The 22,405-nt window shown below is 41.7% G+C and overlaps 1 protein-coding gene across 1 annotated transcript in view; it reads right to left on the bottom strand.

Annotated features, from left to right (window-relative positions):
- dusp22a (dual specificity phosphatase 22a) overlaps window positions 1-22,405 on the bottom strand; it is a 76,589-nt gene that overhangs the window by 49,726 nt on the left and 4,458 nt on the right. The window contains exons 3-4 of the mRNA XM_060923227.1: window positions 16,326-16,408; window positions 13,389-13,438 (exon numbers count right to left, since the gene is read on the bottom strand). Of these exons, the coding sequence (XP_060779210.1) occupies window positions 13,389-13,438; window positions 16,326-16,408 (133 nt within the window). The remainder of the gene's footprint in view (window positions 1-13,388; window positions 13,439-16,325; window positions 16,409-22,405) is intronic.

The raw sequence follows: 22,405 nt of genomic DNA, 5'->3' as shown, positions 1-22,405 counted from the left end.
GTAGTAACTTAGCACTTTAGCGTACATTACTGAGAAACCGGAAAGCATAAACTTCTCAGTCCTGAACACTTTCCCATAGTAGAAAACCTAAATTCACAGCTTTAAGATAATACTGTCACTATACAAGTACAATGAGATAATTTGGAGCAAATTAATATGAGAAAGTGAATAAAGACTGATTCAAGGATAAAAACTTATCCAAATGTCAGTAGACTGAATAAAGTGGCTTTGTGAACTTAAAAGTAAAATAAGTACATTACATTACTGGCATTTAGTAGACGCTCTTATCCAGAGCGACGTACAACAAACCCAGAGCAGCCGTGGGAGCATTTGGGGGTTAGGTGCCTTGCTCAAGGGCACTTCAGCCATTCCTGCTGGTCCAGGGAAACAAACCAGCAACCTTTTGGTCCCAAAGCTGCTTCTCTAACCATTAAGCCATGGCTTCCCCTATAATGTAGATAAAATAAAGGAAAAAGTTGCATCTATGTGGATCCACGTGCGCCACCATCTTGGTTGCAATCTTGGGAATTGAACTGGCAACCTTTTGGTCCCAAAGCTGCTTCTCTAACCCCTGTGGCTTCCCCGTGGGGGAAGTGCTGACACTGGAGAATCCTTCTATAAACATTAAATTAAAAAGAAATATATCAAAAATTACACCCTTTTTTAAAATCTATTTACATGAAATTAAGTATTGAGAATGTCCTCTGCTGTTCTATCACTGTCTGGTTCGGGAACTGAAACATCACTGAACTAAAGTCCCTGCAGTGGATAGTGAGGATGGCACTGGGGTCGCTCTCCCACCCATCTCCCAACTCGATAAGAAGCACATCGTCCAGGGCAGTTGGGGAAGCCATGGGGGTTAAAGAAGCAGCTTTGCGACCAAAAGTTCACCAGTTCAATTCCAAGCAGGAATGGTTGCAGTTCCCTTGAGCAAAACACCTAACCCCCAACTGCTGAATGCCATTAATGGAATGGAATGGAATGGAATGGAATGTCTGCCGTACCAACAGCATAGTGCTGGACGAGTCCCACCCATCACACGTGCTGTTCTCCTTCCTGCCATCTGGCAGAAGGTACTGGAGACAAGGACGCGTTATCCTAATGGGCTTCATGGGCAGCTGCCCAGGGCCTCGGCCACTAGGGGGCCTCGGAGGTAGCGAGATCGGAAAATATGAAACGATATTTTCAGAAGTTTTGATCATATTGATAACATTTTTGATGCATTTTGCCACCCGTAAGGAAGCCCACCTTGTCCCGTCGAATAAATCACCCGTCATTGTCAATATGATCACTGTCCACCATGTCTTCACACGCTACGCCAGCTTGAGTTCAATGATTTAATTAATGACTTCGCTTTCCAGAAAAGTAGGAAAGTGCCCTTGTAAGTTGACCCATGGCTGTCAACCTGAATGCGCAAAGCTGTGTGCCACTGCTGTTTGGGACATTACGTGTGTGAAAGGATGAAATGTTTCACATAGCCTAACATTTTGAGATTTATTCCTGATGCCCCTTTTCCACCAAATCAGTTCCAGGGCTGGTTCGGGGCCAGTGCTGGTGCTGGTTCACAACTCGTTCAACTTGTGAGCCAGCTGAGAACCAGTTTGCTTTTCCATAGCTCGCGGTGCTAAGGGAAGCCACGTCATTACGTCGCTGTATACGTCATTACGTCGCTGTATACGTCAATTACGTCGCTACGTTTGCATAAACCTTGGCGCAAATATCGAAGCAAAAACAACGCGGAAGAAGCAGCAGCAACAACAACAACAACAATAGTAATGGATGACTTCGCGTTTTGTACAGCTGCTGCTTCTCGTCGCTTAAAAGTGGCGATCTTTCGCGGTCTTGTTATTGTTGTTGGTCTTAACAACTCCGCCCCCCCGCTGACGTAAGCGGTTCTTTCCTCTGGCCCAGCAGAGAGTTGGTGCTAGCCTGGAACCGTTTTTTCTGGCCCCAGAGCCAGTTCTTTGTCAGTGGAAACAGAAAACCCGGTTCCAAACTAAGCACTGGCCCTGAACCAGCCCTGGAACTGCTTTGGTGGAAAAGAAGCAAGATATTTTTCTTTCTTTGTTATCGCTCTTTGTTTTCACAAGTTAAAAGTCGCCTGGATTCCAAAATGAAAACGAACGGTTATATACCAAATGAATGTTCTTGTTCTGAATACTAAAGAAACTGTTGTAGGCCTCGGTTATGTTCTTGACATGTTGTTCATTGACTCCCTCATTCAAAGGCTTCTTGAAGATAAACTTTAGTTAACCAGACTTGTTAACCGTGATGTCTGATTGATTTTTTCACCATGCAATTGCCTATTTCACCATTGCTTTTTCTCGATTAAATAGGTGTTGATGGATATAAAGTTTTATCGTTCAATAGTATTTCTAATTGTGCCACTGTCATTATTTAAGCTTCTGTGTCTAGTTAGACAGGCACGTCTGAGGGGTGAATTTGCTGAGCGCAGTTGACAACAGGCGGGGGGGGCCTCAGGGGAGGGTGTCTGCCCAGGGCCTCGGCAAGGGTTAACGCGGCCCTGACTGGAGAATCTGAAGCGTCACTACCAGACACTGCAACAGCTTCTTCCCCCCAGGCAGTCAGAGTCCTTGACTCACTGTTACCATCAAAGAACTAACAGTTCAAACTGAAACTGGAGTTTCTCATCATTTCTCATCCATTTGGACAACACACGCACAACGTCACTTTGCACCTGTCTTTGTCTTGTTTTTTTTTTTATACTTAGATAGCTATATGTTCATTCACAGTGTTGCTTGAAAGTTTGTGAACCCTTTAGAATTTTCTCTCTTTCTGCATAAATATGACCTAAAACATCATCAGATTTTCACACAAGTCCTAAAAGTAGATAAAGAGAACCCGGTTAAACAAATGAGACAAAAATACTATACTTGGTCATTTATTTATTGAGGAAAATGATCCAATATTACATATCTGTGAGTGGCAAAAGTATGTGAACCTCCAGGATTAGCAGTAGATTTGAAGGTGAAATTAGAGTCAGGTGTTTTCAATCAATGGGATGACAATCAGGTGTGAGTGGGCACCCTGTTTTATTTAAAGAACAGAGATCTATCAAAGTCTGATCTTCTCAACACGTGTTTGTGGAAGTGTATCATGGCACAAACAAAGGAGATTTCTGAGGACCTCAGAAAAAGCGTTGTTGATGCTCATCAGGCTGGAAAAGGTTACAAAACCATCTCTAAAGAGTTTGGACTCCACCAATCCACAGTCAGACAGATTGTGTACAAATGGAGGAAATTCAAGACCATTGTTACCCTCCCCAGGAGTGGCCGACCAACAAAGATCACTCCAAGAGCAAGGCGTGTAATAGTCGGCGAGGTCACAAAGGACCCCAGGGTAACTTCTAAGCAACTGAAGGCCTCTCTCACATTGGCTAATGTTAATGTTCATGAGCCCACCATCAGGAGAACACTGAACAACAATGGTGTGCATGGCAGGGTTGCAAGGAGAAAGCCACGGCTCTCCAACAAGAACATTGCTGCTCGTCTGCAGTTTGCTAAAGATCACGTGGACAAGCCAGAAGGCTATTGGAAAAATGTTTTGTGGACGGATGAGACCAAAATAGAACTTTTTGGTTTAAATGATAAGCATTATGTTTAGAGAAAGGAAAACACTGCATTTCAGCATAAGAACCTTATCCCATCTGTGAAACATGGTGGTGGTAGTATCATGGTTTGGGCCTGTTTTGCTGCATCTGGGCCAGGACGGCTTTCCTTCATTGATGGAACAATGAATTCTGAATGATACCAGCGAATTCTAAAGGAAAATGTCAGGACATCTGTCCATGAACTGAATCTCAAGAGAAGGTGAGTCATGCAGCAAGACAACGACCCTAAGCACACAAGTCGTTCTACCAAAGAATGGTTAAATTAGAATAAAGTTAATGTTTTGGAATGGCCAAGTCAAAGTCCTGACTTTAATCCAATCAAAATTTTGTGGAAGGACCTGAAGCGAGCAGTTCATGTGAGGAAACCCACCAACATCCCAGAGTTGAAGCTGTTCTGTACGGAGGAACGGGCTAAAACTCCTCCAAACCGGTGTGCAGGACTGATCAACAGTTACCGAAAACGTTCAGTTGCAGTTATTGCTGCACAAGGGGGTCACACCAGATACTGAAAGCAAAGGTTCACATACTTTTGCCGCTCACAGATATGTAATATTGGATCATTTTCCTCAATAAATAAATGACCAAGTATAATATTTTTGTCTTGTTTGTTTAACTAGATTCTCTTGATCTACTTTTAGGACTTGTGTGAAAATCTGATGATGTTTTAGGTCATATTTATGCAGAAATATAGAAAATTCTAAAGGGTTCACAAACTTTCAAGCACCGCAGTAGATAGCTTGATATAGAGTGATTTATATACCTTTATTTCCTAACCTCTCTATTGCTGGGTTTCAGTCACGTGACTTTTCTTAGCGGTTTTACCAAACAACTAGTGATAATTTATCAGAGTACACTTGTAATCTAGAAGCCACTGCTGGCTTTAGATATATTCAGAAGATTGCTATGTGCAATGGAATCGACCCCGACAGTCTGGGAAAGAAGGATTTGTCATACGACCTCGAAAACTACCCTTCAGTCGAGTTCCCCGACATCTCAAACTATCTGGTGTTGCAGACGTCCTTCTACACCGCAAAACAGATGAAAGCGTGGAAGAGTATGGAGGCTTACAACTGTTTTGTACGTGGCTGGGTAAAGGACCTCGCCATCAAGTCGCTGCCGAATGAATCCTGGATTGTTTTTGCCCGTGTAAGTATCTTCTTTTTTTTAAGCTTTTCGTTCGCGTCTTTACCACGAAGCGCTGCAAGTTGAAGTGTAAACAAACAGTTGGCTTGATTCTCACTTGTGTTGGCTCTTATCTCTCAGCTAAATCATTCACAAAAATCATCAGAATCCCCTTTAAAGACCTGGATCTTAGTTAAACAAGACGGAGAAGAAGTGATCACGGCGCATTGTAACTGTACGGCTGGGGAAGAATTTTGTTGCAACCCTCATGCATATGGACTTTGTGAGGAATAAACAAAGAAGCAGCTGGGGACTTTAACGCTTTGTGACTAAAAAAAAGTACCGTAAAATAACGACACATAGCAAGAAAGGTACTTGGAAAACACTAAGGACAGAGCTGAGAGGGAAATACAAACCTTTCACCAAGTGAAACTCGAGCATGCTTCGACTTGGCTCCCTTCGATTTCAGCGAGAGGTTCAAAAGCCACCTTTCTCAACGGCTTTTTGTGAAATCCTGTGTTCGTTCACCCTTTTTTATTAGTTCACGGGGAACCCTGACGAAACTTTTATCAGTTTCACGACTTGATCAATTCAAACAACCTAAAACAATGCAAGCGTAAGGCATTTTTCATGCGAGTAATGCACCTTCTCCATACAAACGCTTTGTCAACTGAGCTTTGGTAGACCACCAGCTAAAGTTTTGAATAACTAATGAGGCGGATGTGACGTCACGTGAAACCCAGCAATTTTCTCTATAAATGCCCCATGGGGAGTCTGAAGGAAACACCATTTCAAATGTAATGTATTCTTATATGGACGTACTGACAATAAAGCTCTCTTGAATCTTGAAAACGTACTTGATTATGTTTTGAAAGAAATCAGTGGATTCCATGGAACTTGGAATTGTGTGGGGAGATAAGAATTTGGGGCGGCACGGTGGTGTAGTGGTTAGCGCTGTCGCCTCACAGCAAGAAGGTCCTGGGTTCGAGCCCCGGGGCCGGTGAGGGCCTTTCTGTGTGGAGTTTGCATGTTCTCCCCGTGTCCGCGTGGGTTTCCTCCGGGTGCTCCGGTTTCCCCCACAGTCCAAAGACATGCAGGTTAGGTTAACTGGTGACTCTAAATTGACCGTAGGTGTGAATGTGAGTATGAATGGTTGTCTGTGTCTATGTGTCAGCCCTGTGATGACCTGGCGACTTGTCCAGGGTGTACCCCGCCTTTCGTCCGTAGTCAGCTGGGATAGGCTCCAGCTTGCCTGCGACCCTGTAGAAGGATAAAGCGGCTAGAGATAATGAGATGAGATAAGAATTTGTCTGACCTTGACTTTGCAGATGATCTGGCACTTTTGGCAAGCCTATGTGCAGACATGCAAATGATGACCAATACCCTTGTGATAAACAAGGGTAACTTTCTGATAACTGCAGAAAGAGTTGGCCTGAGAGCCAACAACAGAAAGACTAAAATACAGAAAATTGCCTGCAATGAGACTGAGATTTACATCAACGGAGAAAAACTAGAAGTCGTCGAAAACTTTATGTATCTTGGAAGTGTGCTGACGAGCCATGGGGATGCCAAGGCTGATGTCAAATGTAGGATTGGGAAAAGTGCTTCAGTATTCAAGAAATTGCAGACCATCTGGCAATCAGAGATTTGATATCAAGACAAAGCTGAGACTCTTCCAGTCCACTGTAATCTCTACCACAACATATGCAGCAGATACATGGAAAAGCACTTCTAACATTGACAAACAACTAGACGCATTTCAACAAAGGTGTTTACGAAAGATACTTGGTGTCAAATGGCAGGACAGAGTAACCAATGAGGAGATTCTAAAAAAAGCCTGGTGGTATTGGCTCAACAACATCATCAAAAGCCGAACATTGCAGCTGACTGGCCACATCCTACGAATGCCTGATAGCATCCCAGCAAAAACTGCAATTCACTGGGTCCCTGCTGGAGGGAAAAGACGGCGCGGGAGACCAAAAAAGACTTGGAGAGCAACTGTAATGGAAGATCTATGATTGTCGTCGGCATCCTTCCGTCTACAAGAGACGATGGTGTAGCGTCCAGATATGTTTTTATCTGCATCTTCACGAGTGACTGTGCAGTCCAATTCGTAGAACACAGTCTCTGCTGCATTTGCTGCAGATGAACGGCGATGCCTGCTGAGGCTGTTGTTTTCTCTCCTTCCTTCTCATTCTCTTGTCCTCAAGGTTTTCGTTTCTTGTCTCTTCTGCTCCCTGTATGCCCTTTCTGACGGCAAGGTGCCAAGCTGCACGGTCATCTGCACATCATTCCCAGGTGGTGATGTTGATGCTGCACAGTTTCATGTCTTTCTTGCAGACATCTTTGTAGCGCAGGCGTGGTCGTCCTGCCCGTCGTGAACCCTCTGCCAGCTTGCCATACATCAAGTCTTTGGGAATGTGGCCTGAGTCCATTCTCCTGCCGTGGCCGAGCCAATGAAGACACCTCTTGCTGAGAATGGCGAACATACTGCTCATCTTGGCGTGTTTCAAGACCTCTGTGTTGGGCACCTTGTCCTGCCATTGGATATGTAGAATACGTCTGAGGCACCTCAGGTGGAAGCTGTTGAGTTTCCTCTCGTGGCTGGCATATGTGGTCCACACCTCGCTACTGTAGAGGAGTATGCTTTGCACACAAGCCTGGTAGACTCACAGTTTGGTCTTCTTGGTGAGGCTGGGGTTTTTCCCAGACTCTCTGGTTTAGCCTAGCCATAACTGCTGCTGCTTTAGCGATCTGCATCAATGGAGAGCGAACTGGAGACAGTGGACCTGAGGTACGTGAAGCTCTCAACAACTTCCAGGCTGTACCCATTGATGGCGATGTTTAGAGGAGTGAATGTGCCTTGCGCCACGATGTTTGTCTTCTTCAGACTGATGGTCAATCCAAACTCGTTGCAGGCGTGAGAGAGGCAACTGACAAGCTGCTGCAGACCGTCTTCAGTGTGTGATGTCAAAGCTGCATTATCAACAAAAAACATCTCACGGATGAGAACCTCTGCGATTTTGGTCTTGGCACGAAGGCGGGTGATGTTGAAAAGCTTGCCGTCAGCCCGGGTGTGAATGTAGACACCTTGCTGCAACCTTTGAAGGCATACTGGAGGAGCATGGAGAAGATGCCGAAGAGCGTCGGTGCAAGGACACAGCCTTGCTTTACTCCACTGCTGACCGGGAAGGCCTTAGATGTTGCACCATTGAAGCAAACTGTGCTGTGCATGTTTTCATGGAACGAAGTGACAACCGTGAGCAGTTGGGGAGGACAACTATGATAGTGTGGTACAAACTGGGATCAAGCTCCTACCTTGGCCAAAGAGAAAGAGAAATGGAAGAAGATGGTGGCCCGTTGCCGTCAGGCTGGAGGACCAAGGTAGCAAGGTAAGGTAATCTTGAAATATCCACCATACAACTTCCTGCGTTACTATAAGTTGTTACTATATGAGTGTTGTCTCAGTGTGCCACCTTCTAAACTTCCTCTGCGTTCTACTGTCTCTTTCCGTAATCTTTCTTCTATTTATGTGCATTCTTTCTCTGCCTCTCTCCTTTCTTCTTTTTGTAAATTTGCTGAGGTTTCCTCTCCTGATGATACAGTTGCTATCTACAAAAATACTATATCTAACACACAACACTTTCGCTCCCCTTAAAACTAGACAGGTCTCTGCAAATCGCGCCTCTCCTTGGTTCACCTCTGAGCTTAGGGCCATGAAGGCCAAGGGAAGGCGGCTAGAGCACCTTTATAAGAAAACTGGCCTTACTATTCATCTTTCACTCTTCTCTGAACACATAGCAAAGTATAAGGATGCTCTTAATGCTGCTCGATCCTCCTACTATGCTAACATCATTAAGAGTGGCAATCATAGACCCAAAACTTTGTTTAATACAATAAATAAACTTCTTCAGCCTCCTTCCTCAACCACTCCCAGTTCTCCTGCTCAGTGTCAGGCTTTTTTGGATTTTTTCAATGATAAAATTGCCAGTATTTACCAACACTTTCATTCTGAAATTCATTCTTCTGTCCCGCTAGTAGCTCTTTCTCATAAAGCTGACTGCTGTCTCTCTGCTTTCTCTCCTGTTGATTCTTCTAAAGTATCGGAAATTATAACCAAGTCCTCCTCCTCCTCATGTCTGTTGGACCCTGCACCCACTGCACTTCTTAAATCTTGTGTATCTGCTATCTCCCCTTATATTGTTCATTTGATTAATCAGTGTTTTGCTTTAGGCACTGTTCCCACCTCCCTCAAAATTGCTTCAGTTACACCAATACTAAAGAAACCTGGTCTAGATTCTCTTTCACTGTCCAATTACAGACCCATTTCAAATCTCCCTTTTCTAGCTAAAGTAATGGAGAGAGTTGTAGTCTCTCAGCTTCATACTTTCCTTGCTCAAAATGATCTCTATGAACCCTTTCAGTCAGGCTTTCGTAATATGCATAGCACTGAATCTGCTCTCTTGAGAGTTGTTAATGACCTCCTGCTCTCAACTGATGCTGGTCATCTCACTGTCCTTGTTCTCTTGGACCTCACAGCCGCCTTTGACACCGTACATCATGAGAGACTCATTTCCAGACTATCTTCTTCTGGTATTACTGGCTTAGCTTTATCCTGGTTTCAGTCATATCTAGCAAACAGGCAACAGTTTATTTCTATTGGTGTTCATAAATCATCCACTGCTACTGTTGCTCAAGGTGTGCCTCAGGGTTCTGTCCTTGGTCCCCTTCTTTTTATATTATATGTTTCTCCTATAGGCCAGATTATTCGTAACCATGGCCTTAACTTTCATTGTTATGCTGATGATATTCAAATCTACATCACTATCACCCCTTCCATAGCCTCTGTTCAGCTGCTAAGGTCTTGCATCACTGACCTTAAGCAATGGCTGTATAAGAACTGCCTTAAACTTAATGCTGGCAAAACGGAGGTTCTATTAGTAGGTACCAAAAGACAGGTTCAGAATTTCTCCAGTTTTACTATTGATGTAGATGGTGTGTCTATTCATCCTTCCCAAGTTATAAAAAACCTTGGAGTTCTCTTTGACTCCACCCTTACGTTTGAACCCCATCTTAAACTAATTACTAAGAATGCTTTCTTTCACCTCCGCAATATTGCTCGTCTCCGTCCTTTTCTTTTGGAAACTGATGCCAGTATGTTGGTCAATGCATTTCTTTTTTCTCGTCTTGACTATTGCAATTCTCTCTTTTATGGTCTCCCTGCCACATTGCTCAATCGCCTGCAGTACATTCAAAACTCAGCAGCAAGAATCCTCACACTCACCAAGCGCACTGCTCACATCACTCCTGTTTTACAGCAACTGCACTGGTTGCCAGTTATCTCCCGGATCAAATACAAAATCTTGCTGTTAACCTATAAAGCTCTTCATGGTTTCGCTGCTTCCTATCTCTGTGAGTTAATTCATTTGTACTGTCCCTCCCGCTCCCTTAGATCTTCTGTCTGTGGACTTCTGACTGTTCCTCGTTTTAAATTGGCATCTATGGGTGGCAGATCATTCAGTGTTGCTGCTCCTAAACTTTGGAATTCGTTACCACAATCACTTCGTGACTGTTCCACACTCTCTTCCTTCAAAGCCAACTTGAAAACTTTTCTCTTTACCTCACACTATTCTTCCTAATTTTTTTTTTTTTGGTGGTAACTCTTTTGTAAAGCGTCCTTGGGTTTGTGAAAGGCGCTATATAAATTGAAATTATTATTATTATTACTATAGAGACATATTCGTAATAGCACATTAGTGCACACCTGTGATCTGCAGCTGAATTACAGATTGTCAGATTAATTTTCTGCCATTATAGGAAATTAATCAACACCTTCTGACCAATCAGAATCGAGAATTTAATAGCGCTGAGAGAGTGACACAGAAAAACTAAAAAGCGTCAAAGTTTTGTTTTCTACAATCCCCATTTCACATCAGGTCAAAGAATCTGTTCATGGAGTCGTTTTAAAAAATAACACTCATTCTTTTGAATAGTAAACTCATATGACTTTTTTTCAAGTGTCCTTCTCCTGCAATAGTGTATGACTCAGACGGGGAGGTTGAAAGCTATCCGGTGTGTCAGAAAGCAGTGATAATAAACTGGACAGAAAAAGGAGGTGGAGATGTGTTCGCTGAGTCAGACACATGGAACCAGCTCTGTGTGTGTGTGTGTGTGTGTGTGTGTGTGTGTGTGTGTGTGTGTGTGTAGATAAGCCTGGCCTGGGGTTCTCACTCGGCACCAGCGTGAAAGCTTTGATGTCTATGACTCTGTGAGGAAAAATGAGGTTCATGTGACGTGAACACTGCAACTGTAACAATGATAACCAGGTCATAGCTCAAAGAGACAGCTTGTCTGAGACAGAAAATTAGCAATAAAAATCTCTAATTCAACATATCGGGGTTTTTTTTGTTGTTGTTTGTTTTTTTCTCTCCTCATTAAGAGTACTCCATTACCCCTTTTCCACCAAGGCAAGTTCCAGGGCCGGTTCAGAGCCAGTGCATAATCTCAAACCTGTTCTTCACACCAACTCTTTGCTGGTCTAGAACCAAGAACCACTTACATCAAAGGCTAGAAGAAGGATTATCTACCTCCTTTCCACCAACACAAATCACGTGCTAGTTTTGGGCCGGTTCTAGTGCTGCTTCAACTTCTGGACCTTCTAAGAACTGGTTTGCTTTTCCACAGGCTAAAATTATGGCACTGTATATGTCTCTGCTTTCCCAGCCGTCAGCCCCACTACTAGTTCCGCTAGCCCTGTTATCCTAACATGCCAGTCCGCCATGCTAGCACATCAAACACCAAGCACAACAACAATGGCGGACTACGTCATTTTTTTCCCTTTTTCTTAAGATTAGGCAGATTAGACAGTACACCAGTGTTGTAGCTGAGTCACTAAACCTCGATTCCAAGTCCAGTCTCGAGTCCCCAGTGTTCAAGTCAAGTCCAAGTCATTAAAGAAAATTTCGAGTCAAGTCCGAGAACAAGACTCCAATAGCCACAATGGTGGCCGCACCAACAGCCACCATTGTGGCTGTTGCTGCCTTTATGTGAAAGCATCTCTGCTACTGTGTTGGACTAATGTTACTGCGCAACTGCCCAATTTTAGTTAACAGGCTACAGATAAAAAGCTCGTTCGTCGCTCAGCAAGCCCCGCCCACTATCAACAGGGCAAATAACATAGCGTATCACTTCCTTCTGTGGGTGGAGTCTTGCCAAATGGCGATTGAAGTTCAAGGTTGTCCCCGTTGTCTCCTCGATAGTTCTTCTACATATGGAACACACAGCAGTGCATTTTTTCCCACTGCACAAGGAGTCTGTATAAGCAAAGTGGACAATCCTAGGGGCGTCACTCCAGGCATTTTAGCGCCATTAACGTTAGTTTGTTCCTGAACATGACGTATGAACAGGTGAAGGTGCATTCTCTTGCACAGAATTAGTATAAAAATTATAAATATCTTATGCCAAATTATTATGGCATGTTACAAAAAATTAAGAAAAAATCCAAGTCCTCGTCTCCAATTTACGAGTCCGAATGCAATTAATACACGAGTCCAAGTCCGAGTCATCAGTGCTCAAGTCCAAGTCAAGTCACGAGTCCTTAAAATTAGGGTACGAGTCGGACTCGAGTACTACAAGCCTGCAGTATGCTAGCTCTATTTTTTTTTAAATGGTGGTCACAAAGTTTTAGCTGGTCTTGCTGGTCACGAAAATCCCGCCCCTACCCCTGACATAAGCGGTTCTTGGATCTAAACCAGCAAAAAGTTGGTGCCACTCTGGAACCAGTTTTCTTTAGTTGTTGAAATGTGAAGAACTGGTTCGAGATTAGGCACTGGCTCCAAACTGGCCCTGGTGGAAAAGGGGTAATCATGTCCAAGAAGACCATGTAAAATTTTGTGACTGCTACTTTTAATAAAACGGAGCTTGTGTAGTATCTAGCCTGACTAATTCGAAGAAGAAGAAAAAGAGACGATATAGTCTGCCATTGTTGGTGCTGTGCTTGGTGCTAGTAGCAGTGCTAGCTAGCATGGTGGGCTAACAAGGGGGCTAGAATCTGAGAAAATGGTGTAATGACATAGCGTTTTCACTCATGAAAAAGCAAACCAGTTCTTAGAAGGTTCACAAGCTGAACCAGCACTAACACCAGCCCAGAACTAGCACCTGGTTCACGCTGATGGAAAGAGGGTACACGATGTCTCTTCCTGCTTGTCCTGAGCTGTGATCTGATTGGTTGAGAAATAGAAAGCTGGGAACCAAGTGAGCAAAACGGCTCATGCTATTTGAGTGGGAAGGACGTACTCTGTCTCCCGTGTCAATCACAGCGACACTAACCAATCGGGGCATCTGTGAGGTCATGTATTTGGAAGAGTACAGATAGCACTTTCCTCTGAGTGTGACCTCTGACCTTTACATCTTCTTGAAACAGTCAGTAAAATGCAATGTGTTGAGAATATTGTGTAATACAAAACAGCTGTGCTTATCCTGATGCTGATCTACTGCATGCACATGGGGCCGCTGATATGGTGTTGAGAAACAACCTCAGTGTGTGAGCATACTGATAAATAGGTGTGTGTGTGTGTGTGTGTGTGTGTGTGTGTGTGTGTGTGTGTGTGTGTGTGTGTGTGTGTGTTTTACTCACAAGTTTTGATTAGAGGCATCTGCTGCATGAATACAGAGGTACGTCATGTCCTAAAAAAGAAATAATTATTATACATCTATAAAATACTTATACATTCATAGAACATGGACACAACAGATAAATTCGTCTCTAAATTAATTTAGTGAAAGCACATGGATGGATATATATATATATATATATATATATATATATATATATATATATATATATAAAATCAATCATACAGAGAATTTAAAGATTTAAAGATGAGCAGTAACATGCACAATGAACTTCCAGTGTTTAACGTGACTGCCCTCATGTGGTCAAAATACGCAAATACAGCATATTCTTTATGACAAATCTCAAAAATGTTTTTATTTACAGTGACATCATTGTTAAATTCTCAATTCTGATTGGTTAGAAGGTGTTGGTTCATTTTCGATAGTGTTCCTCCTGTTCCTATCTTTATTTGTTTCCTAAAACATTAAATAACTTGTTTCTGTGGATTTATTTAGATAGATAGATAGATAGATAGATAGATAGATAGATAGATAGATAGATAGATAGATAGATAGATAGATAGATTTACTTTATTGATCCCAAGCTAGGAAATTGTTGGCACACAAATACAGACAAATATGGACAGAAGTAACAAAAAAAAACTACAAACAAAAAACAGACGGGAGCTAGCACACCACCTAACACAGCGACATCTTGTTCTGCAAGAACAAGCGTCTTTAATTATTATTATTATTATTATTATTATTATTATTATAAATGTATTTATTTATTTATTTACATAAAACTTTTGACAAATAGAATGGAGGACAAGGTGGCGGGAGTTTGTTTGTTTTTTATGATGAGGTTGTAAATGATTTTTTAAGAAAATATTTAGTCATTCTACGAAATATGAATCTGGTGCCATTTCCATGTTGAAATTTTCAAAATAAAAGTTTGCTGTTGATAAAAATTTTCTTTAATCCACAACATGACAGAAATGTTAATCCTCCAAAAAAAAACCACACACACACATTTTCCCACATCAGGCATAAAATATTTATTTTTATTTTTTTCGCGGTCTGGTTTCCATCAAATCCTGCGCTCTGATTGGCTGACGAGCGGGTCCATATCCTACGGTACAGACCCCAGTTACGGACCTCTGGCGACTCGCTCGTTCACAACAACAAACATAGTAGCATTTTTTGTCAACATTTATTTTCGCATTTCTCAGGAGAATAGCATTAATTTTACAGCATGGATAGCGATAACGACAGTGTTCACAGCAAAAGCGAGTTTTACTACCCTGAGGAAGAAGAAATAAAAGAAAACATTTCAAGAGAAAGCTAAAAACCTGTAACTTGCGAATGCTGAGCAAAAACATGGCTGAATCCTGAATGACTCCTATTTGTATAAATAGGGGACTACATAGGCGGCAAAATGTAGGGTTTTTTTGTTTTGTTTTTTTTTCCTGCCATGGAAGTGCACTTGTATACCGAGGAGGAAGCAATTTGCATTACAGCCGTGAATGAGGATTCAAAATGGCGGCTCGCCTCGGCTCGGTTTTCCCTTTCGGGCGCTCTCGTTTTCTGTTAGAATTTGGTAAAGAAAAAAATAAATATATTATTTACCAGCTTAAGGTCGGTCTGTATGGTGAAATACCGTGACCTCGGCCTTGAATACTGACCTCGCCCCAGAGGGCCTCGCTCAGTACTTTCAAGACCTCGGTCACAGTATTTCACCATACGGACCTCCCAGCTGGTAAATAACATATTTATTTTTTCACGGTCCAAATCCTGTGCTCTGATTGGCTGGCGAGCAGGTCCGTATCCTATGGTACGGACCCCAGTTACGGACCCCGGTTATGGACCTCTGGCGACTCGCTCATTCACACCAACAACAAACATAGTAGCATTTTTGGTCAACATTTATCTTTTTTTATAAGATTTATTTATAAGATTATCAAAAATCTTATAAATTTTTGCCAGCATTTCTCAGGAGAACAGCATTAATTTTACATCATGGATCACGATAACGACAGTGTTCACAGCGAAAGCGAGTTTTACTACCCTGAGGGAGAAGAAATAAAAGAAAAATTTCAGGAGAAAGCTAAAAACCTCTAACTTGCTAACGCCGAGCAAAAACATGGCTGAATCCTGAATGACTCAATTTTGTATAAATAGGGGACTACATAGGCGGCAAAATGTAGTTATTTTTCCTTGCCATGGAAGTGCACTTGTATACCGAGGAGGAAGCAATTTGCATTACAGCCGTGAATGAGGATTCAAAATGGTGGCTCGGCTCAGTTTTCCCTTTTGGGCGCTCTCGTTTTCTGTTAGAATTTGGTAAAGAAAAAAATAAATATATTACTTCCCAGCTTAAGGTCGGTCCGTATGGTGAAATACCGTGACCTCGGCCTTGAATACTGACCTCGGCCCAGAGGGCCTCGCTCAGTACTTTCAAGACCTCGGTCACAGTATTTCACGATACAGACCTCCCAACTGGTAAATAATATATATATTATCCTGTTTATTCAGATATGGGAGCCATTTCTTGTTCCACCCCGTCACGGACAATATGTAAACAATTTGAGTACTAATACACGCAATCAATTTTAAAAACCTAATGTTTTCCTACTAGTAAAATATCCTTATTTTGTCCACCAATAGAAAGTATGTAATTCATTTGGGGTTTTGTTTTAATATATATATTTTTTAGATTCTCGATCTGGGAATTTGAATACAACACATCAGTTGTCTTGTTGTTTGTACCAAAATTCTAATTCACTTTAAAATTCCAAATAAAAATTGTATTTATTTGATTAGTCCCCAAAACACGAACATTGATCAACATTAATTTATGGATAACTTCACTCCATTTTCAACTTCTTTTTTGGGGGGGACATTAAAAAAATAGCACAGAGGACAAGTTTAACAGAGTGAGAACCTTGCACAGTTTTACCTCGAGTACCGGTTTGGCGTTGTTGTACACAGAGAGGATGTGCGTGATCCCATTCTGAGACAGACTTTCTCGGTTCTCTGAGTCTGTGGATGGGGGAAAAAACAAAACGTCAACTAGCAAGAATACACTTGTTTTATTTACTTATTTGCTCATTTACATAAAATAGCTTGAAGGTAAAAGCTCAGAAGCAAAAGGTAAGCTAGAACTGACCATAAAGTACAGTGGTGCTTGAAAGTTTGTGAACCCTTTAGAATTTTCTATATTTCTGCATAAATATGACCTAAAACATCATCAGATTTTCACACAAGTCCTAAAAGTAGATAAAGAGAACCCAGTTAAACAAATGAGACAAAAATATTATACTTGGTCATTTATTTATTGAGGAAAATGATCCAATATTACATATCTGTGAGTGGCAAAAGTATGTGAACCTCTAGGATTAGCAGTTAATTTGAAGGTGAAATTAGAGTCAAGTGTTTTCAATCAATGGGATGACAATCAGGTGTGAGTGGGCACCCTGTTTTATTTAAAGAACAGGGATCTATCAAAGTCTGATCTTCACAACACATGTTTGTGGAAGTGTATCATGACACGAACAAAGGAGATTTCTGAGGACCTCAGAAAAAGCGTTGTTGATGCTCATCAGGCTGGAAAAGGTTAAAAAACCATCTCTAAAGAGTTTGGACTCCACCAATCCACAGTCAGGCAGATTGTGTACAAATGGAGGAAATTCAAGACCATTGTTCCCCTCCCCAGGAGTGGCCGACCAACAAAGATCACTCCAAGAGCAAGGCGTGTAATAGTCGGCGAGGTCACAAAGGACCCCAGGGTAACTTCTAAGCAACTGAAGGCCTCTCTCACATTGGCTAATGTTAATGTTCATGAGTCCACCATCAGGAGAACACAGAACAACAATGGTGTGCATGGCAGGGTTGCAAGGAGAAAGCCACTGCTCTCCAAAAAGAACATTACTGCTCGTCTGCAGTTTGCTAAAGATCACGTGGACAAGCCAGAAGGCTATTGAAAAAATGTTTTGTGGCTGGATGAGACCAAAATAGAACTTTTTGGTTTAAATGAGAAGCGTTATGTTTGGAGAAAGGAAAACACTGCATTCCAGCATAAGAACCTTATCCCATCTGTGAAACATGGTGGTGGTAGTATCATGGTTTGGGCCTGTTTTGCTGCATCTGGGCCAGGACGGCTTGCCATCATTGATGGAACAATGAATTCTGAATCATACCACCAAATTCGAAAGAAAAATGTCAGGACATCTGTCCATGAACTGAATCTCAAGAGAAGGTGGGTCATGCAGCAAGACAACGGCCCTAAGCACACAAGTTGTTCTACCAAAGAATGGTTAAAGAAGAATAAAGTGAATGTATTGGAATGGCCAAGTCAAAGTCCTGACCTTAATCCAATGGAAATGTTGTGGAAGGACCTGAAGCGAGCAGTTCATGTGAGGAAACCCACCAACATCCCAGAGTTGAAGCTGTTCTGTACGGAGGAACGGGCTAAAATTCCTCCAAGCCGGTGTGCAGGACTGATCAACAGTTACCGCAAACGTTTAGTTGCAGTTATTGCTGCACAAGGGGGTCACACCAGATACTGAAAGCAAAGGTTCACATACTTTTGCCACTCACAGATATGTAATATTGGATCATTTTCCTCAATAAATAAATGACCAAGTATAATATTTTTGTCTCATGTGTTTAACTGGGTTCTCTTTATCTACTTTTAGGACTTGTGTGAAAATCTGATGATGTTTTAGGTCATATTTATGCAGAAATATAGAAAATTCTAAAGGGTTCGCAAACTTTCAAGCAACACTGTAAAAATAAACAAATTAAAAAAAAACAATCAGCTAGCTAACATTGAGCTAACATTGTCTTAGCTAACTGTAAAGTAATAAAAACATCAGCCAACTAGCGAACATTAATTTACCTCAGACTGCACAAAGCAGTGAGCTAATCTTAAGCTAATTATTATACTCTGTGAACAAAATCATAACATTTGAATAACTATGAAGTAATTAAAACCATTATCCACTTGCACTTCACTAGCAAGATAGCTAACATTTGACTAAACATCACACTGTGTAAACTAGTAGTCAAATAAGGTAGCACGGTCTAAGGAAGCTAATCTACCTTAACTAAGATTTTGTAAACCTGCTAGTTAACGTTCGGCTAACTACTAAGTAAAAATAAGCCAACTTCATGAGCAAGCTAGCTTCAGGCTAACTATTACTTTGCATAAAATTTATATCAAACTAGCAAACATTAGCCTAAACTAGATTGTGTAAATAGCTTAGCGAAAGTTAGGCTGACTGTTATAAAGTAGTCAAAACATTCGCTTAAGGTTTATTTAACATTTATAGAAAGAGTGTCTCGTGTTGACGTTTTGTCGCAATCTGAGGTAAATCTGTAACTTTAGTTTTCCGCTACAAGAGTTTTCTCTGTGTTTTTTCGTCTTATTAAATTCAAGACAGAAAAAAGGAAGGCTATGTGAGGGAAAGACTGTTTACAACTGCTATAACATAAGTAAGAACAGGAACTAACTTGTTTCAGGAATGTTTCACGGCATTAAATGTAGAGCTGGACGATCTGATGATCTTATATCGTGGACGATCTTAATTTAGCAGATGATCTGCTTTTCAGACAAATCGTACACATCATGTCATTCAATAATAAACACCAGCGCTGTCCAAACTTTCCTACTCCACATGAACGAAGCAAAAGTGTGACTGCTTGTCACACAATGATGCTCAGAGGATGCTGTACCGATCTTGGAGGTGTAAACAGAAAACAGCATGGTGGATGAAGAATAACAGTGAGCAAATCAACATACTGAAAGGAGCATCAAAATGGCGGAGATACGAATCACTTCCAGTCAGAACTTTCAGAATAAAATCAGAGCGAATACAGGATGCAGATATTCACGAGTTGGGCCTTTAGCCTTGAGTTAATGCGATGAGAAGTGAATAACTTCGGTCTTAGAAGAATTACAAACTCGGTGGTTATTAGTCATCCACTGTATGACGTCCTTTGCACAAAGCTCTAATTTACAGAGACATGATGGCTGATCTGATCTCTGTATAACCAGGTATGTTTGGGTACGATCAGCGTAGATCATGGATTGAAGGCCAGGTTGACAGATGATTTCTTCAATTGGTGCTACATATAAGGAGAACAACAATGGGCCGAACACTGAGCCCTGTGGAACACCACACTCCAAAGCAGATGGACTAGACTTAGTTTGGTGAATAACATTTTTGTATCCAGGCAAGGATACGAACAACTAATCATGTGATCACATGAGCTCGACTGGATTTGTGGGAAGAATTGTGATTCAACACCAAAAGATCATCATATGATCTTTCGCTCACAACAAAATTAAATGTAACTATAAATGGATAAAACATATGGCGAGTCGTCATATCATATGTTCAGGGCAGTAACAGTAACGTTGCTTCATCACACCATGCTGTCGTCATTGGTTAGTTTCCTCAAACAGCACACCCCCAAGTGTTTTACTACAATACCAAGTACTCTAGTGCTAGATGACATGAGAAGAGGTTTGAGTCTTTGCATAAGTACTGTCCTGTAAGCACGAGAAGAGAAATTTAGATGTTATCGAACATATTTTGCTTATTTTCATAAATAGCTTTCTTAAAGAAGCAAGTTTTATACCTCTCGAGTCACATTTCAAATGATTCCTTCCAGTCTGATCTTGTTAACCGTTTAAGATCATCATAATTTAGAATTATAGCATGTGTACCAGGTCACAGTCTGGGCTCCGCGTATCAGTTTTCTGTGGTCTATTTTTAAGTGTAGCACTGCAGAGGATCTGAAGGGCAACTGAAGGAACAACTATAAATAGCAAAATGTCAGATGGCGTGAGCCGACATGATTTCTACTACGTGCTTGTCCGTGTAAAGACCGAAATCAAGGATGATACTGTACATTTTATGTGCAGCATCGAGATATTTTAAAAGATAATACAACGGTCGTAACTTTTATACTAGCTGGAAAATTATATAGCTAATATGGTTGGAAATATGTATATCTCATCTCATCTCATTATCTGTAGCCACTTTATCCTGTTCTACAGGGTCGCAGGCAAGCTGGAGCCTATCCCAGCTGACTACAGGCGAAAGGCGGGGTACACCCTGGACAAGTCGCCAGGTCATCACAGGGCTGACACATAGACACAGACAACCATTCACACTCACATTCACACCTACGCTCAATTTAGAGTCACCAGTTAACCTAACCTGCATGTCTTTGGACTGTGGGGGAAACCGGAGCACCCGGAGGAAACCCACGCGGACACGGGGAGAACATGCAAACTCCGCACAGAAAGGCCCTCGCCGGCCACGGGGCTCGAACCCGGACCTTCTTGCTGTGAGGCGACAGCACTAACCACTACACCACTGTGCCGCCCATTGGCTACTCTACTACTAGGATATCAGCTCATATACTGTGAGCAGAGAAGAATAAAATGGTGGAGCGTGTTGCTGAACCAACCAAGCACGAAATAAAAACTTTACTCAAAAACAAAACCATAAAAATACCAAAAAAGCAACAAAATATGGAATAAAAGTATTTCATGGTGAGAACGGATATCTTTTTTTTAATTTTTCAAGAATGATCTCATCTCATTATCTGTAGCCGCTTTATCCTTCTACAGGGTCGCAGGCAAGCTGGAGCCTATCCCAGCTGACTACGGGCGAAAGGCGGGGTACACCCTGGACAAGTCGCCAGGTCATCACAGGGCTGACACATAGACACAGACAACCATTCACACTCACATTCACACCTACGGTCAATTTAGAGTCACCAGTTAACCTAACCTGCATGTCTTTGGACTGTGGGGGAAACCGGAGCACCCGGAGGAAACCCACGCGGACACAGGGAGAACATGCAAACTCCGCACAGAAAGGCCCTCACTGGCCAGGAGGCTCGAACCCGGACCTTCTTGCTGTGAGGCGACAGCGCTAACCACTACACCACCGTGCCGCCCAATACATATATATATTTTCAAAAAATAATGATTCAAGATTTGGTGTGAAAAAACACAACGTATAAATCGTGTGGTTGTGATTTAGATATAATTAAAACGAAAAAAACAGATATGTGAATGCAAAGAACAATATTATTATTAATAATAATAAGAATTCCACAGCAGTGTAAAATTTGTATTTTTGTAAGAATACAGAAATATACAGAACTGTGCAAAAGTCTTAGGCACCCTACTGTTTTTTGTTTTGTTTTGTTTTACATACAAACTTTGTCACAGATTTCTATGCTATGACTTCTACATTATCAAGTCAGTACAAAAACATTTTAGAGTTCCAAACTTTCTGGGGGGGGGGGGGGGGGGGGGGGGGGGGGGGGGGGTGTTCCAGAACAAAATTAAATGTTACAGAAAAAAAAAACGTTTGTAATATGTCTGAGCAGTATATTCCATAAGAAAGCACTTTTCAGATTTAAAAAAAGAAAACATCATGAAGGCGACTGGGTTTTGCGCAAAATGAAGAAGCGAGTGTGACCGTCAAAGTGCCTAGAAGAACCGTGGCTGGTTCTGCAAGATGCTCCGTAAAACCTACAGCTCATTTCTGCTGAAAACTGCACTCACTGGACCTCAGACTTACTATTTTTTATTTTTTTTTTTAAGCAAAGGGTCGTCTCACACCAAATATTGACTTTGTTTCATTTATTAATTTATTACGGCTTACTGCTGTTTTATAGTATTTATTTTTTTATGTTGAAACACTTAATTTCATTCTTTTTTTAAAGCCATTTTTGTTCAACAGCATTTCTTTACATGTGCCTAAGACTTTTGCACAGTACTGTATTTATATATATATATATATATATATATATATACAGCGCCGGGCGGCACGGTGGTGTAGTGGTTAGTGCTGTCGCCTCACAGCAAGAAGGTCCGGGTTCGAGCCCCGTGGCTGGCGAGGGCCTTTCTGTGTGGAGTTTGCATGTTCTCCCCGTGTCCGCGTGGGTTTCCTCCGGGTGCTCCGGTTTCCCCCACAGTCCAAAGACATGCAGGTTAGGTTAACTGGTGAC

Source organism: Neoarius graeffei, chromosome 6 (genome assembly GCF_027579695.1).
Source record: "Neoarius graeffei isolate fNeoGra1 chromosome 6, fNeoGra1.pri, whole genome shotgun sequence".
Classification (NCBI taxonomy): Eukaryota; Metazoa; Chordata; class Actinopteri; order Siluriformes; family Ariidae; genus Neoarius; species Neoarius graeffei.
This window is presented reverse-complemented; position numbering and strand designations above follow the sequence as displayed.